Below are 16,612 nucleotides of genomic sequence, written 5' to 3'. Positions count from 1 at the left end.
AATTATTTTCAGACCTGACTAACAATGTCAGACAAGAAACAAAACCATTCTGAATAATGAGGATTAAAAACAGACTTCCATTGACTATGCGACCATGCTCAATTAGAGGCCATCTACAGTAAAGTCAGTCAAAGTTGGCTAATTCCTGTCTGATAGTAATATAGTAAAACACATCGATCAGGCCTACCTATATTTTCTTGGGAAATACTATCCGGAGATTCCATCCTCTCTGATGGTGGCGCAGGGCATGACCGACCGGCGGAGCCGATGTGGCCCGGGGGACAAATCGGCTGGGCGGCACGCTAATTGAAACGTGTCGGCGACTCATCGACGTCTTAGCTCTGGTTCCTGGGCTATTTCAGACCACAGTGCTGATTGCTGGTTTCACATCACACAGAAAAATCAATACGGTCAGGGAGATCAGGGATTATTCTTTGCACGCGTATTTAACCCCTTCATACTCGACTGTGTTCTAAGCCTGGTTCTGAGGTAAGTTTAAGTGCTTGTAATATAATATGCTTTCACATTCATCAGTAGCCAACATATTTAATGAATCCAATACTAATGAAATATAATCCTCATTTGGGAGCACAAAATGAATGTTGTTGTGCCTAATAAAGGCCCGATTTGTTGATATATCTTGATTTTTTTTTTTTATACCTGAGTGGTATTAAAGTCTTCGGAGTAGGCTAGCTGAGTAATTGCAGCAGGTGCATTGAGGAGTGGGCTGATACTTTTTTGATCAAAAATGCTAACTGATAGTGAAGCACATTTATTTGTGGGCTACAGTCCACCCCGCAAAGCAATAGGCCTTCTCCCCTGGGGAGTAGTATTTTTCATAATCAAACTGCAAGTATGTGATATTTTGCGAAAATATTAATGCCATTACTTGTAAAGGTTTAAGTCTGGTACAGCTGTTTCAAGCTCAGACTGTCCTTGGCCTATGGGCCTCTGTGGGTAAGCCTTCTTATAGCCCATTATGACTAATCTTGGCCTTGATGTGTTTTTGAAATTCAACAAAACAACAAAAGTTCTGTTATTGTACATGTTCATACCCTGGACTATAACAGAGACATTCCAGTGTGTCTACTTAGGAAGCAAACAAACTTACGTAGCATCGTTAATAAAAAATGGCGCCTCTGTCACTTCAGGGACATTCATCTCTGTTGAGCGGGAGGACGCGAAGGGGGGCGTGCGAGTGTTGGAGAGGGAGCGAGGTTGGGCTACAAGGGGGAGTGTTTTGGGAGGACATAGACACTGGGGGCTCGAGTGTCGTCTCTTCGATCGCCGCTGTCGGTGTTGACAGCCACAGACGCTGGGCTAAAATGAGTGTCCTCCTGGACCGCCTGCCTGTCCGTCCAGCGAGGAAATAAATCCCATGTGGACGGGCCGCCGTTCGGGATCAGAGACAGCCGCCTGACCCTTTAGATCTGTGGAGTGAGGCGGAGGGCGCCGGCACGACACAGCATAAACCCGACGAGCCTCTGGGGGTCTTATGTTACTCAGAGCTTTGTCGCCAGTGCTGCCTGACTGGAAGAGTGGGCCTCTGAAAGCTGTGGTGCCACTACCATTAGACAAAGCCTGTAATTAGTTTTAAAGTCTAATTCCAGTCTGCTCCACTCAGTAGCATAATTATTGTGTTTTTAAGCGTTAGCTTTAACCTGAAGTCGAGTCATTGTTTTCAGAGGTTTGTCAACGCACACTATTAGGCTATTCCTTTTATAATTATAAAAAAACACATTTAAGTGTCACTGGAGCGCTGTTAATGTGCACTAGGGAAAGTTTAAAAATGGATAGGTCGTATGCCCAGTTTAGGCTATTGCCTAACTGCCACGCAAACTTCAGTACAATGGTGAGAATGAATTCCAGTTTAACTCTAAAGAGTTAATTACTCTCTCTGCGCCTCCGAAAGCGTCTGGTTGTTGGCGGGGGGATACGATGGAGGGAAAGACGCCGTTTTTTCCAATATGGGTAGGCCCATATATTTTTCAGCTCATGTCTGAAGGGCTGGCTCCAAGCGCTAGGGGTGGGCTCTCTCTCTCTGATGGTTTTCCAGTGAGTATTTGTCAGGTCAGACTGTGCACCGCCCGGCGGTCTCCGCTCCTCTCCCCGGGTTATTTATTACCTCTCTCCCCCGCCGGCAGCGCTGCGGCTCCGGGGCCGCTGCCAACAACGGCGCGGAGGCGGGGGCGTCAGAAGAGGGGGATGTCTACGGCCGACAGAAAGGAAACAAAGCAAGCGCGATAGGCAACCCAACTATACTCATTGGGGAAGTATTAGAACATAATTTTGTATTTGCATAGGCTACTACTGCAGAACAGAGATTGATGCGTTGAATCATAAACTAGATTAACACTAAAGTTGTTCAGTAGTCTAAATGGAAATCTGAATATTACAACATTCAAAATCCTGCACACATTTTGCTTGTTAATACACGACAGTAGCTCAGATGCAAGTCTGCATCAATGTAATCCAAGTAACCAAAATAACTATCACAACTGAGCAGTGGACAGGCATTAGGCCTTAATTTCTGTGTGCCGATTTATTCAGATTAACAAAACATAATACAATGTCTAAATGAAGGTAACAAAACACAAGTAGGACAACTCTTAGAGCTTGTATTTGATTAGGTTGTCGGCTAACAGCAGGATTTGGTGGCTATAAGGGCATTTCACTTGGTGGTTTCAAGACTAAATCAGATGGTGAAATCGAGTTTTGAATTGTTTTCAAGTTGAGAATATTCAAACAGATCCTCGCACATTCTGCTTTATTCTGTATTTTAAGCAAGTCAAGATGGCACACACACATATGAACAACATTTGCATGCCTATAATATGAGTTCATCTATTCATTACATTTAAAGGAACCATATGTAAGAAAAATATTTCAATTAATCATAAAATGGCCCTGATATGTCACTAGACATTAAGAAATCATGTTCATTTCAAATACTTATATCACTGACAACAGTAGTCCGGCCAGGATATTGTCATTTAAAAAGAGAAGTTGCAGCCCTCAACTGATGTTGATGTTGTGTTTTGTCATGTCATGTTGTGTTTTGGCCTGATGCGCCACCCTCCACCTATACTAATCACGAAGTCAGTAGTGTTTCGCCATCAGGTTTGGCAACCTCGAGTCAGGGGGGAGGGGGAGGGGATACACCGCTCTTCAGTATTTTGAAAGTGATTGCAGTACCAGTTTTGGCCACAATCTTACATATGGTTCCTTTAAAAAGGTAGTTCATGCTTTGTGTGAAGTGGTCCTGATGGGACTTGGTAAAGTACTAAATGCACAGAATAAACAGTCAGATGAAGGGAGTGGTCAGCAAGGTCTAGCCTACCTTATGGATACAGCCTACTTTACATTAAATGTCCATAGACTACATACTTTATATTTAATTATAGTGGATGGAATCCAATATCTTGAAATCTCCTGGCTTCTTCTTCTTCTTATAACCTTTTCTTTTTACCTTTTTTAAGAATGAATGCGACTCTAACCGCTTAACGTACAGACTTGTTGAAATAACCGTTGTGTAGGTCTGGATTTGGACAAGAGAGTTACTTTTTCAGATTTTCTTAAAAGTTTATACGTTTTGAGAAATAGGGGACTAAAAATGTCAAAAAGCTCATTTTTCCCCCATAGACTTGTATGGCTGTGATGTCATAATGGCCTAAAGCCAGCTGCACTCTTTAAGCTCCCAGAGAAGTTCCCGGGCTAATCAGAACACTGGCACAGGTGTCACCTGGGAATTCAACTGTCTCAGCTTCTAATGCATACAATCTGGCACTCCCTAAAACTACAGATCCTGTTTAAGTGTTTCCCGTCTGTCAAAATAAAAGTCACAGTCATATCTCATTCTTAGCGCATTATATCTCCAAAACGGCTTGACGCATATGCTTAAAATTTGGTACAAGTGTTTGTATGGATTAACAAAACATAATACAATGTCTAAATGAAGGTAACAAAACACAAGTAGGACAACTCTTAGAGCTTGTATTTGATTAGGTTGTCGGCTAACAGCAGGATTTGGTGGCTATAAGGGCATTTCACTTGGTGGTTTCAAGACTAAATCAGATGGTGAAATCGAGTTTTGAATTGTTTTCAAGTTGAGAATATTCAAACAGATCCTCGCACATTCTGCTTTATTCTGTATTTTAAGCAAGTCAAGATGGCACACACACATATGAACAACATTTGCATGCCTATAATATGAGTTCATCTATTCATTACATTTAAAGGAACCATATGTAAGAAAAATATTTCAATTAATCATAAAATGGCCCTGATATGTCACTAGACATTAAGAAATCATGTTCATTTCAAATACTTATATCACTGACAACAGTAGTCCGGCCAGGATATTGTCATTTAAAAAGAGAAGTTGCAGCCCTCAACTGATGTTGATGTTGTGTTTTGTCATGTCATGTTGTGTTTTGGCCTGATGCGCCACCCTCCACCTATACTAATCACGAAGTCAGTAGTGTTTCGCCATCAGGTTTGGCAACCTCGAGTCAGGGGGGAGGGGGAGGGGATACACCGCTCTTCAGTATTTTGAAAGTGATTGCAGTACCAGTTTTGGCCACAATCTTACATATGGTTCCTTTAAAAAGGTAGTTCATGCTTTGTGTGAAGTGGTCCTGATGGGACTTGGTAAAGTACTAAATGCACAGAATAAACAGTCAGATGAAGGGAGTGGTCAGCAAGGTCTAGCCTACCTTATGGATACAGCCTACTTTACATTAAATGTCCATAGACTACATACTTTATATTTAATTATAGTGGATGGAATCCAATATCTTGAAATCTCCTGGCTTCTTCTTCTTCTTATAACCTTTTCTTTTTACCTTTTTTAAGAATGAATGCGACTCTAACCGCTTAACGTACAGACTTGTTGAAATAACCGTTGTGTAGGTCTGGATTTGGACAAGAGAGTTACTTTTTCAGATTTTCTTAAAAGTTTATACGTTTTGAGAAATAGGGGACTAAAAATGTCAAAAAGCTCATTTTTCCCCCATAGACTTGTATGGCTGTGATGTCATAATGGCCTAAAGCCAGCTGCACTCTTTAAGCTCCCAGAGAAGTTCCCGGGCTAATCAGAACACTGGCACAGGTGTCACCTGGGAATTCAACTGTCTCAGCTTCTAATGCATACAATCTGGCACTCCCTAAAACTACAGATCCTGTTTAAGTGTTTCCCGTCTGTCAAAATAAAAGTCACAGCCATATCTCATTCTTAGCGCATTATATCTCCAAAACGGCTTGACACATATGCTTAAAATTTGGTACAAGTGTTTGTATGGAGTCAAAGATTAAGTGAGCTGATGTTGGAGGTCAAAGGTCAAATCCATGAATACTCTAAGCGCGATATCTCAAAAATGCCTTGACATACATGCCTGAAATTTCGTTTGAGTATTTGTATGGACTCAAAGATGAAGTGAATTGATGTTGGAGGTCAAATGTCAATGTGAAAAACACCTTGAGTGTTATATCTCAAGAACGCTTTGACACACAAGGTTTTTTGGTACGAGGGTTTGTATGAACTCAAAGATTAAGTGATTCAATGTTTTTTTTCCAGGAATCTCCCTACCAACATTAAGCCAGCAGCTTTCCATCCACTATTGTAATTCCTCTGGCATTACATTTTCTAGTTATATTTAATTTATGGATAAGTATACATGGAAATGTTCCATCATTCAACAGCCCTCAGGTTCTTTGGGCCCTATCTTGGCGTTAGGTTTTAGTAAAGCCTGGTTTAGTGGAATACCTGTTCCATATGGTCTCGCATGCAAGCATATTCCTTCAAATGCGCCGCTGACTATCAAAATACTGATGCACTGTTTGAAGTTGCGCTGTTTGCTGTTAAAGGGAATGAGATATGTCATTCTCTTGAATCCGGGAGTCCTGTCAAGAGATGGGAAGCCTATGCTGTCGCCACCGGCCTGCCTGGGTGTATGCAAGTTTTTTTGGGGCAGCCGTGGCCTACTGCTTAGCGCTTCGGACTTGTAACTGGAGAGTTGCCGGTTCAAACCCCAACCAGTAGGCACGGCTGAAGTGCCCTTGAGCAAGGCACCTAACCCCTCACTACTCCCCGAGCGCCGCTGTTGTTGCAGGCAGCTCACTGCGCCGGGATTAGTGTGTGCTTCACCTCACTGTGTGTTCACTGTGTGCTGAGTGTGTTTCACTATTCACGGATTGGGATAAATGCAGAGACCAAATTTCCCTCACAGGATCAAAAGAGTATATACTTATACTTAAAGGATGTTACGCCCAAAACAAACCCACGACTGATTAAGAAACATAAGACCAACCTTTGTAATTTGTTTGTTTTGCATTTCAGTCAGTTAACAGTTTTTTGCGAAAAGATATTCATTTTAAAGTTCTTTAAGTTAATAATAATAATAATAATAATAATAATAGCTTCAATTTATATTTCAGGATACCAAAGGTCGCTTGACAATCAACGGAGTGGGTAGGGAATGGGATGGATAGGGAATAGGGGTCAGAGGCCAAAGGCCTCAGAGAACAAGTGTGTTTTTAGGTGTTTTTTGAATATGCCTAGGGAAGGGGCATTGCGTAAATGGAGGGGTAGCTTGTTCCATAGACTAGGGCAGCAGCACCGAAGGCTCTGTCCCCAAAGGTCCGTCTGGTGCCGGGAATGGCAAGCTGATCCTTGTCAGAAGACTGTAGGGGTGGAGGAGATCAGTAAGATACTGGATACTGGGGAAGTAAAAGGAGAAATCCGGCCGATATTTACATGGATATTAATCACTAGACATCCCAGAGTACTGTCGATGGGAAAATAAACGACCAAAATCGGTGCGATCGAACTTGAGTAGCTGCAGATAATGGCCAGTGCTCCCAGTGAGCTACAATGCTAGGTCTGGGGGCATCATCTAAACATGCCTTTTTGCCTCTTAACAAACTGAACATGTCATTAAAAGTTCTGTGCAACATGAACATACCTCTGTTTCCATCTGTCGCTTCCAGGAAAGCCCAAAAGAGTCTGTTGTTAAGCTCATGCCGGCTTGGCAATGAAACTGAGCTAGGAAATTAACCATTGAGCACTGTATGATATGTAACTACATGGAAACGGTCCAAATGATGAAATGGAATGAAAGCTAGCTCGCGCTGAATTATCTGAATTCAATTGTTGCAGGAAAAGGTAAACAAAGTAGTGTGCAGATGTGACAGTAAAAACTTTGCATGTTTGAAAACGGTTTCTTCACAATTAATGAGTAGAAAAAGCATCGTTCTGTCACGTAAGGACCCTGTTCATGTTGCACAGAACTTTTAATTACATTTTGAGTCTGTTAAGAGGCAAAAAGGCACGTTTAGATGATGCCCCCAGACCTAGCATTGTAGCTTTCTATCGACGGTACTCGGCAACATCAAGCGATCAAGATCCATGTAAAAATCGTCCGGATTTCTCCTTTAAGTAATCTAAGTTTACTAACAAATTGAAATACTTGTTACAGACATGAATTCCATTACAAGGCTATTCTTACAGTTACTATTTGTACTTTTGGTATTATTACCATCACTATCTTTAACATGTACTTGGTACATGTACTTAACATCTCAAAACATCTCAAAAGTAGGTCAAGTACACCTGAAGAGTACTACAGCTTATAACTCACACTAATCATTAGGATGAGTCCACTGGTGACAAAAAAGCTCGACTGAAAAATGTCACCCAAAGGTGGTGAAATACAGCTTCACAGTGTATAATTATACAGCAAATGATAACATTTTGATAAGTGTGTGTTCACGTAATAGCATCAGTGCTCATAATGCCAAGAGAATGTTATTTATCTGAAGTTTAGTCAGTTCCAGTGAAATCTGGCAAGAAACCCTCAATAGACAGATAGTAAATTATGAAACGAAAAGTGAATGTGGTGTGTGTGCTCCGCGTTGGAGGCAATCGAGGCTTACTCATCTTCAGATGAAATCTTCAATGGCGGCGGTGGTAGCAGAGGTGAACCTCCAATCCAGTTCTGCTGAAGCCAGGAGGAGGTGGAGGCCTGAAAGGTCAGGGGGGAACCCTTTGAAGGCGGCCTGTGGGCCGGGACACCACGCTGTCATTTTAAAGTTCAGGGGAACCCCTTTGTTGGTAAATGCTCTTGAGTAGGTGAGGGGCGGTGGAACTCCTGACTCATAGGCCCTGCTGAGGATCAGGCAGCGTGTGGGTGTGAGGGGGACGGGGGTAGCCCCGACAGGGGATCCCTGTGCGTCTGGGTTGTTTGGGTAGCTCCTGGAGATGCACTCTCGACCGATGTTATCAGGTTCACAGAGTGTTTTTTTCCAGGTGGGTTGGTTTAAGGTGCGCACAGTGTTTGTCTCTTGTCAGGAAGTGCTGAGTGAAGCTCAGAAATGTGGTGATTTTCCTTTCTCAATCTCTTGCTCGATGTGTGCATTTGACCTCAGAGCTGCATGCGGTGAAAAAAACACCTGTATGATAGTCAGACTTGTTCTTGTTCATGAGAGTGAAATTGGTAGCTTATCCAGCTGTCATGCTAAGCCTGCTATGAATCCACTTCAGAGCTATCTATGTTTACTATTGTGAGCGTGAGTTTATTGGTTGACTGTGGATTCCACAGCCTTTATACTTTGCTGTCATATTCATAAGGTCTCTCACTCTTACACCTCTAATACCTAACTAAAGATGAGGGCAAGTTTCTTTTATCTCATTTGGTTGGTTACACACACTCCATTGTATTTAAGGATATGTAAGGGAAGTGCTGTATCTACCCCTAACTGGATAGTCATTCTAAGTAATTTCTGCTAACTGCTAATTTGTGTATTTATTTACACTATTTTAACATTTATTTATAGATCGATTGAAATCATGGAGCTGGCTTCATGCTCATAGAAATATCATCATGGATTCTCAGACTTTCAATTACTTTTGGACATTTTGAAGCAGAATTTAGTGTATGCCTTTGTGTTTATATTTAGTAAATCTAAATAACTAATAAACTTTTTTAATGAGGATGAGGATTTATTATATTGTGTTATGATCAATTTGCTACATTGCTTCAAATGTATAACTAGCACTGACATAGATAGAATATTTGTTGATGTTTGACCTCAAAATATCAGGTTTGACCTCAAATATAATTTTTGTTTACTATGTTATTGGCATTCAGCGGAATTATTGCGTAGGCACATGAAAACTGAGGTTTCTGATGCAGCCCATCCAATGCAGTGCATTACATCAAACAAGGTTGTTAAGAGTTGACCCGTTTATGGCAGTTGAATTAAACATGAAAAACACAAAATGATAGTTCTAAAAATACACATATACTGTCTGTAATATTCATACAATATATGTGTTTGAATATACAATACCCCCAAAAAAAAAAAAAAACTTAGTGGCATATTTGTATGGACCACTTGACAGGTAATTTAAGTTGAACTGGTATTTTTCGTAGGGAACTTTTGTGATGTGTTAGCCTGAGGATTTGTACACTCTTAAAACAAATGTGTCATAATGACACAGAGATGTGTTAAAAACAACGGAAGTTGTGTTATTTTCAACACATATTGTGTAACAAATAAAAAAAGGAAACAACACAAACTGTGTTGTCCCTATCTGGACACAGAGATTTGTAAAAAAACAACGCAAGTTGTGTTGTTTTAAGAGTGTAGGAGACTAGCGACAATACAACATTGTGTAAACAGGGCTGCAAGTGCCCAGTAGTCAGCAATTTATTGTTTTTCAAGCATTATTCCATCAATTCTGAGTCAATATGCCCATACCTGTATGTTTGTGGGTGTAGAAATAGTCTCACATGAATGGTAGGCTACAAGAGTTTCATATTTATTTTATTTAGCATTTTATGTATAACTTCAGGGTAGCATTATTTTAGGGTGAAAGACCTTAGTGGCAGTGAGAATTTAGCAAACACGAAATAGGTTAGGCCTACTATTATAACTTACATATCACTGTGGTTGCTCTTGATTGGTTGGATGTTTGATAATAACATGCAACACTGTGTTTGCTATCTTCGTGATATAGTGCAAATACATATAATTGCACCTAATGATGATGCATTTCATATGCAATACTATTCAAATTCATTAATGGTCTGCAGAATGGTAAACCGGCAAATAGGCTTAAATACAGCCTTTCCTTTGAACTCAGTCTGAAGTTGGAAAATGTCACGCAACAGTGGCGTCCGTCGCAGTACCCCCTGCCTGTTTTCGCGCTCGCCAAGCCTCCGCTGTTTAAATGGGCCAAGTTAGGGAAGCGGCGAAGAGTGCAAATCTTGTTTGGTCTGGGTCTATGAACTAAAGCGTGACTTTAACGATATATACAGGGTTAAAAAAACAAGCCTTGCAAATGTCTCGTTAGCCTTAGCCATTAGTTTCAATCGAGTACTTAAAAAAGGACAGAGGATGGATAATTATTAACATAATACTGCCAGGCATTCAATAGCAACTTTTCTTTTACTAAAGCTAGTGTAATGTCCTTCTCTGACAGTATAAATCGTAACCTCATTACCAATCTATCATGAGACTTGAATTAAGTTGGCATGTTTATGGTGACATATAAAAGCGCGAAATAGGATGTTTCAGCGTTTTTGTCAATAAAGGAAATAAAAGCACTCGTGAGAAAATATTTGAAACTACGACACGACTCCTTAAAATCCATCTTCAAATCGATGGGGGATCAATAATCACTGAACCAACATAATGACCACGGCGAGAATCTCTTCTAGATGTCATGCATTAGCTGTACGAGTCCGATTAGACGTGGTAGGCTGGAGCTCGGTGAAAGCCGTCATGCAAGTGAAGCTGTGAGCCCAGCGGAGAGCGAGGCTGTTCAGAACTGGGAACTGGTGAATGGCAATCTGTTGGTGAACTTACGCGGACGGCTGTCAGACGGCGACACGGGAGCCTTGCGTAAAACAAAGTGGAGCGCCTACAAGTCTGGAGCTAACCAACTCCGTAAAGAGGATACACAAGTTGGGTCGGACGAACTGCTAATCACTTGTTACCAGCGCTACGCTGTTAGTAACATGCCTGCCATCAAAAAGGAGAGGCTGGATGGGGAAGATATGGCATTAGCTGCCTTCAACCATCCCGAATACCTGGCCCCTTTAAATGCCACCGCTATCCCCGTGGTGACCCCTCATCCTCCGCCGTACGACCACATTTTCGCCCATCATCGCGCTTACTTGGGGCTACACGACACAACGCTGCATCACCAGAGCCTCCACCACCACCCGGACGACTTAATGCTGGAGAGATTCTCCTCCATCCCGGACTTTCAGCCGTTTTTTGACAACGGGGAACCGTGTATCGAAGTGGAATGCGGGGAGAACAAGGCATTACTCTATATTAACAAACTGTGTCAGGGCAGTAAGGGACCCTCAATCAAATATCGGGGTGAGTGGCTAACCCCGAACGAGTTCCAGTTTGTGAGTGGACGGGAGACTGCAAAAGACTGGAAACGAAGTATCAGACATAAAGGTAAGTTACAGCAAGAAATACTCAATTGGGATTTAACATGTATGTGTGTATGCCAACATATGTGGTGTGCTTTATTTTCAAACGACTGTCATGTTACCAGTTGTTTGATAATTTAGTTTCACCGGGTGCTTCGTGCTTTTGGAATTAAAGGGTTACTCAGCAGTACACCAACTACTGCGCGTAGTTTTCTGAAAGGAGTCAAAAAGAGAATTGCCTAGACACTTGACTGCTCCCTTCACAGCATTCATTAGCGCGGCGCATCGGGAGTAAGGAACGTGGAATAAGGTGATAAGCATGACTGTTGTGTACATTGGCGTAAACTATTATTGTGTATTATTCCCTTAAAGGATCGCTATTCCGTAAAGTAACGCTGATAATTACGCAGCACTTTAAGACTGACTATTTTGCAAAGGATATGGTCTCGTGTATTACAGGTTCTGGATCGTAGTACACGGGAAAGGTTTTTTCTGTGAATTGTAGTGTGAATAGTTGTTTTGACTGTTTTGAAGCAGGGTCTATAGTCTTAGATAGCTTTGAATACATTGCAGATGCACCACGCTTCACCAATACAGTGATCTTTTGATGGACAAAACTTAAACAAAGCGCAAGGGCTATGGTAATTCAAAAAATATACTAGTTTATTTATTCAATCCAGGAATGATTGTTTGGGGTACTATTAATTTGTTGAGACTCTATTCGTTTGGAAACGAAGTCATTATTCTGTAGCCAGAAGTATCCCCCCCCCCACATGGCACTATGTGGGCGCACTTGCCTATAAGCACGGTGTCACCAGACGGAATCGAAATGCGTTACTGAAACATGGGGTGGGAATGGTAACCGCCTCTGGCCGAACATTTTTAAGAGTTGCGTCTCACCCATGGTGTAGCTGAGACGGTGAGGTGGCTTCACTACAGACGCTCCGGCTGCTCTTTGCACGGACGCCCATGCGTGAATCAAAGAGACAGGAGAAGGGGCAACATAGGTCAGTAATGGACGCGAGATAATTACCAATCTGTCTCAGTCCGACAGGAATATTTATAGGTTCTGTATCCGAACCTTAGTGGCCTTAACTTAGCACTGAGCGAGATTAGTGTTCTCTGGATGTGTACTAAAAGTAAAAGTGCTCAACATGATCGTCCTATGTATCAGTGTGATTTCTGAAAATTCTTATATGTGATTCTGTTTTTTTTTTATTTATTTTTATTAAGTGTGGGGTACTGCAATCTGTTCAAGGGACATGACGTGTGGTTGTTCATTTTTCATATACCATTGAGAGATGTGACATAACCAGCCTATTTCAATATTTATTCCTGAAAGGGCATCCGCAGTGAGGCAATGTAGTTATACAGTGAGCTTTATTGCATTTGTGTCATGTGTTCCCTGTCATTAAGTTTAATTTGGAAGAAGTTGTCATGACTAATGGTGTGTGTCCTCCTGTAGGAAAGAGCTTGAAGACCCTTATGTCCAAAGGAATCTTACAGGTACACCCTCCAATCTGTGATTGCCCTGGCTGTCGGATTTCATCTCCAGTGGTAAGACCAGAGTTCTGTTTGTCTTTTTAAAAATTCTATCAGCTAGCCATGGTGCTTCAATGTTCAGTGCTAAGCTATCTTGGTTGTGATCCCCATCTCTGTTTATGGGTGTGTGTGTGTGTGTGTGTGTGTGTGTGTGTGTGTGTGTGTGTGTGTGTGTTTTTCATACATGTCATAAACATGTTTAATTTGTAGATCTATAGCTAAATATACACAACATTTCAGAAAGTGTAGTTAAAGCATTGCACGGTGTATTTGTATACATCTACATACTTAAATGTGCATAATTCCTGTGGAAATTGTGCAGTCAGCCTATGCCCCTTTTGTGGCGAGGAAACCTAGTCCAGAATTAAATAAGGCAGGTTGAGAAACCCACAAAGAGAACAGTTGCATGTAGGCCTATGTGAAACACATTTGAAATATATATGTGACGTGTGGTAGCTATAAAGAGTTAAAAAGATAAACAAAACTTAAGTTAGTCAAAGTGACTCTTACTTGGCTGACATCCGTTATTTGCAGTATGTTGTGTGTGGCTCTCTGCCGAGCAAATGATGTTTGATAACTGACAAAAGTCGGCTGAAATATGTGTAAATGTGAATGTGTGTATTGGATACAGGTGCAGGTTTGAGATTCTTTAACGTAATAAAATGGGATTACAGCCTCTTTATCTGATAAATTCCTCTGGTGAACAGGCCAGAAGCTTTTTCATCTCCTAAGTTTTTAATTCACATTACCCTTCAGATATGACAGACACTGAGGAGAGCCAGATCACACACAGGGAAGTTAATGAGTAATAAAAATGGCTGACTTATTGGCTGTAGCTCTCATTTTTCATTGTTCTTTTGTTCTTATCTTTGGCTAGATTTCTTATGAAAATGCACACTGGGGTCCTTAGGTGCTCCTGTGACCAGTGGGCCACTACTGTGATTGTGTGTGTGTGTGTGTGTGTTGGCTGCTAAGGTGGTTGGATGGCAGGGTTTGTCCATACACAGGTGCTGCAGCGTTTTTATCTGAACTGAGCGCATCTGTTGTCGCCTCTGACGGTTAAGCTGGTGGGAGGGCTGTAAGAGGCTTAGCAAGCTACTGAGCATGGCTATGGCTGATTATTGTGTGCGAGGCACGCAAGGCAAAGGCGGTTTAGATAAGCGGAAGGTGTTTGGGTGATACAGGTAAACCAGTGACGTTGCTAGGACAGTATATTTCTCTGAGTAGTTTTGCCATTAATTCACAGAAAGAAAAAAATAATAATAGAACACTCTTTGTGGTTTGATACTGCTTATCTCTGAAGAATGGCACATTTGTTGACATAATCACATCCTCACACATAGCACCATAGCTGTTATTTACCTATTAATGATTACATAAGCTATCAGTCACTTGAGTTTGCATTTCAAATTGAGGTAATCTCAGTTATTACACTATTTTAAGATTTGAGATGTATCTGTTGGTCAAACTTTACTGGCATTTAGCGTTTTGTGAAGCTAACTGATCACAGTGATTCTGATACAGAGAATCATAATAGCCCTGATTATTTGTGTGGGGTTAATGCCCACTGCATCCAGCAGTGTTGTCCTTTGGCTTGTTTCACACTATGACCATCTCTCCTCATTGTCCACATATATGTCACTCAGTGACCTCTTATTATGTTGCGTTGTGTTAGCTGTGGTGGAGAGCTCCCCAACCTAGCCCAGCGCCAACCTCCACACACACACACACACACACACACACACACACAACCCCCTGCGGTTTCGTGCGAGGTGTGGACGGGGAGGGCAGGCAGTTGGGCTCGTCTCTCGTCTCTCTGTGTTGGCTCTCCCCCACTCTCCACCCCCCTCGAGGGCATTGCACACACCGCTGCTCACGCTCTCTCCCTCTCGTCTCTCTCTTTCTCGCCCTTCTCTCTATCTCTCTCTCTCTCGTCTCCTGCTCTGTTTCTTCTTTTCTCTCGGCTTCATCATTCTTTATCTTGTTTTTCCATTTTTTTTTTCTCAGTCACTCTCTTTTTCTTTTCTTTCTCTTGCTGTTGCCTGTGTGAAAATCTCGCTGCAAATCTTGCCGTAGACCATTAAAAACCACAAGCACATAAACAGAAAAGCATAAATGTTTATCACTCAAAGCCCAAACACACACAGCACCCTAGTATGCTATATGTGACAGCCTTACAAGTTAGTGAGCACCGTTAATCTGCTAATGCTATTCATGTAAACTCTTCACAAAGCATTCACCACTGGTGAATGTGCTATGTTGCCTTTGGTGACTCATTGAGACACTTTTGAACAGTGTTTAGTAAAGAGAATTGAAAACAAGTGACAGGATTTTTCATGAGCTAATGGTAGCTCTTTTTACACTTCTAGTTTGTCTGAAAAAAGTCCAGACACTAAACGTAATGATCACTTCAAGGTGACGCTTCGCTTTCCCAGCAATGTTCAAAATAGATTTGTCACCAAGCAGACCTGAGATGTGAAACCACAGCCGTCTGGTCAAACCTTGAGATTTGAAAACAGCGGCTTGAGCAGGCTCATGCACCAGTCCCATGGTAAAGGCTCCACTCGAGTCCCATCGGCCTAAGCGGATGAGGCCGAGGTGGGGGCGAGCCCCCGAGGACATGCCCCTTAAACTCGGAGCTTCCTCCCCTGAGTGTTTGCTCTCCTCCACTATGCCCCCGTCACTGCCCCCTCGCCTCCTGCCCCCTTATGACTCATCCGCTGCCTCTCTCATCTCACCTGCCACGCACTAGAGGACTCAAACCTCTCATTCGGAACTAGTCAGCCGCGGCAAAGAAAGCCCTGTGTGTGTTCACCTCTGAATGGGCACGCGAGCATACCGGAGAGCACCCCAACAGACTGAGGTTGCGGATGCCTCTCTGAAATGAATTAAACAGTCAAATTAAACATTGGGCCTGCCAAGTTCTCCACGTTGGTTAATTTTTCCAGCCTTGCTATGAATTGGTTCATGAAGACATGAAGATCTTCCAGATTGTTATTTTGCTTGGTCGTTCCAGCTGAATGACTCGTTGTGTTCTCACTGTTTGTGGTGTTCCTGCTCTGCGTCGTTGGTGGCCCTTTAAGAGCCCGGTTTGTTCCGAGGCGTGCTGGCTGTTGTCTCCCTGGAGAAATGTGCTTCCTCCACTGTGTTTTTTTAGCGGAACTAGCGGAGGCCGGGAGGAAATTACACTCTCCTCCGGCTCGTAAATATCTCCTCGAATCAGGGCTTCCCCAACTGCATCCTGGGTAGAAAAAAAATCTTGTTGGGGGAAACTAGGATGGGGGATGTGTGGACGTGAGTGGGGTTTGGAGGAGGTGGAGGTGGTGGTGAAAGGATGGCGATGTGGGGGATGTAGCCTGTAGTCTTGGCTGGAGATGGTCGTTAGTGAACACCAATGGAAATCATGGCCTGAATCATGGAGTGTACTTGGCTCAGTATTGGCTAGAGTTCGGTGAAGGAGTCTTCTATGGCATGTGTCTTCATTTGAATATATAGTCTTGCACACAATAGTGATAAGAAATTCACATTCTGTTGGAGCAGCATAGAGCAAAGAGAACACATGCACTAGAAAACACCAGTGGGGCAGAAACACTCGCCATGTGGGGGAAACCAGTTCCTGT

At 42.3% G+C, this 16,612-nt stretch overlaps 1 protein-coding gene across 1 annotated transcript in view; it reads left to right on the top strand.

Annotated features, from left to right (window-relative positions):
* Window positions 1-10,252: 10,252 nt before the first annotated feature.
* samd11 (sterile alpha motif domain containing 11) overlaps window positions 10,253-16,612 on the top strand; it is a 62,817-nt gene continuing 56,457 nt past the window's right edge. Inside the window, 2 exon segments of the mRNA XM_048240582.1 lie at window positions 10,253-11,475; window positions 12,916-13,007. Coding sequence (XP_048096539.1) covers window positions 10,722-11,475; window positions 12,916-13,007 — 846 coding nt within the window. The 5' untranslated portion in view covers window positions 10,253-10,721.

The sequence above is a fragment of the Alosa alosa genome, chromosome 4 (genome assembly GCF_017589495.1).
Source record: "Alosa alosa isolate M-15738 ecotype Scorff River chromosome 4, AALO_Geno_1.1, whole genome shotgun sequence".
Classification (NCBI taxonomy): Eukaryota; Metazoa; Chordata; class Actinopteri; order Clupeiformes; family Clupeidae; genus Alosa; species Alosa alosa.
Note: the sequence above shows the minus strand (reverse complement) of the source record. Positions and strands in the feature narration are given on the sequence as shown.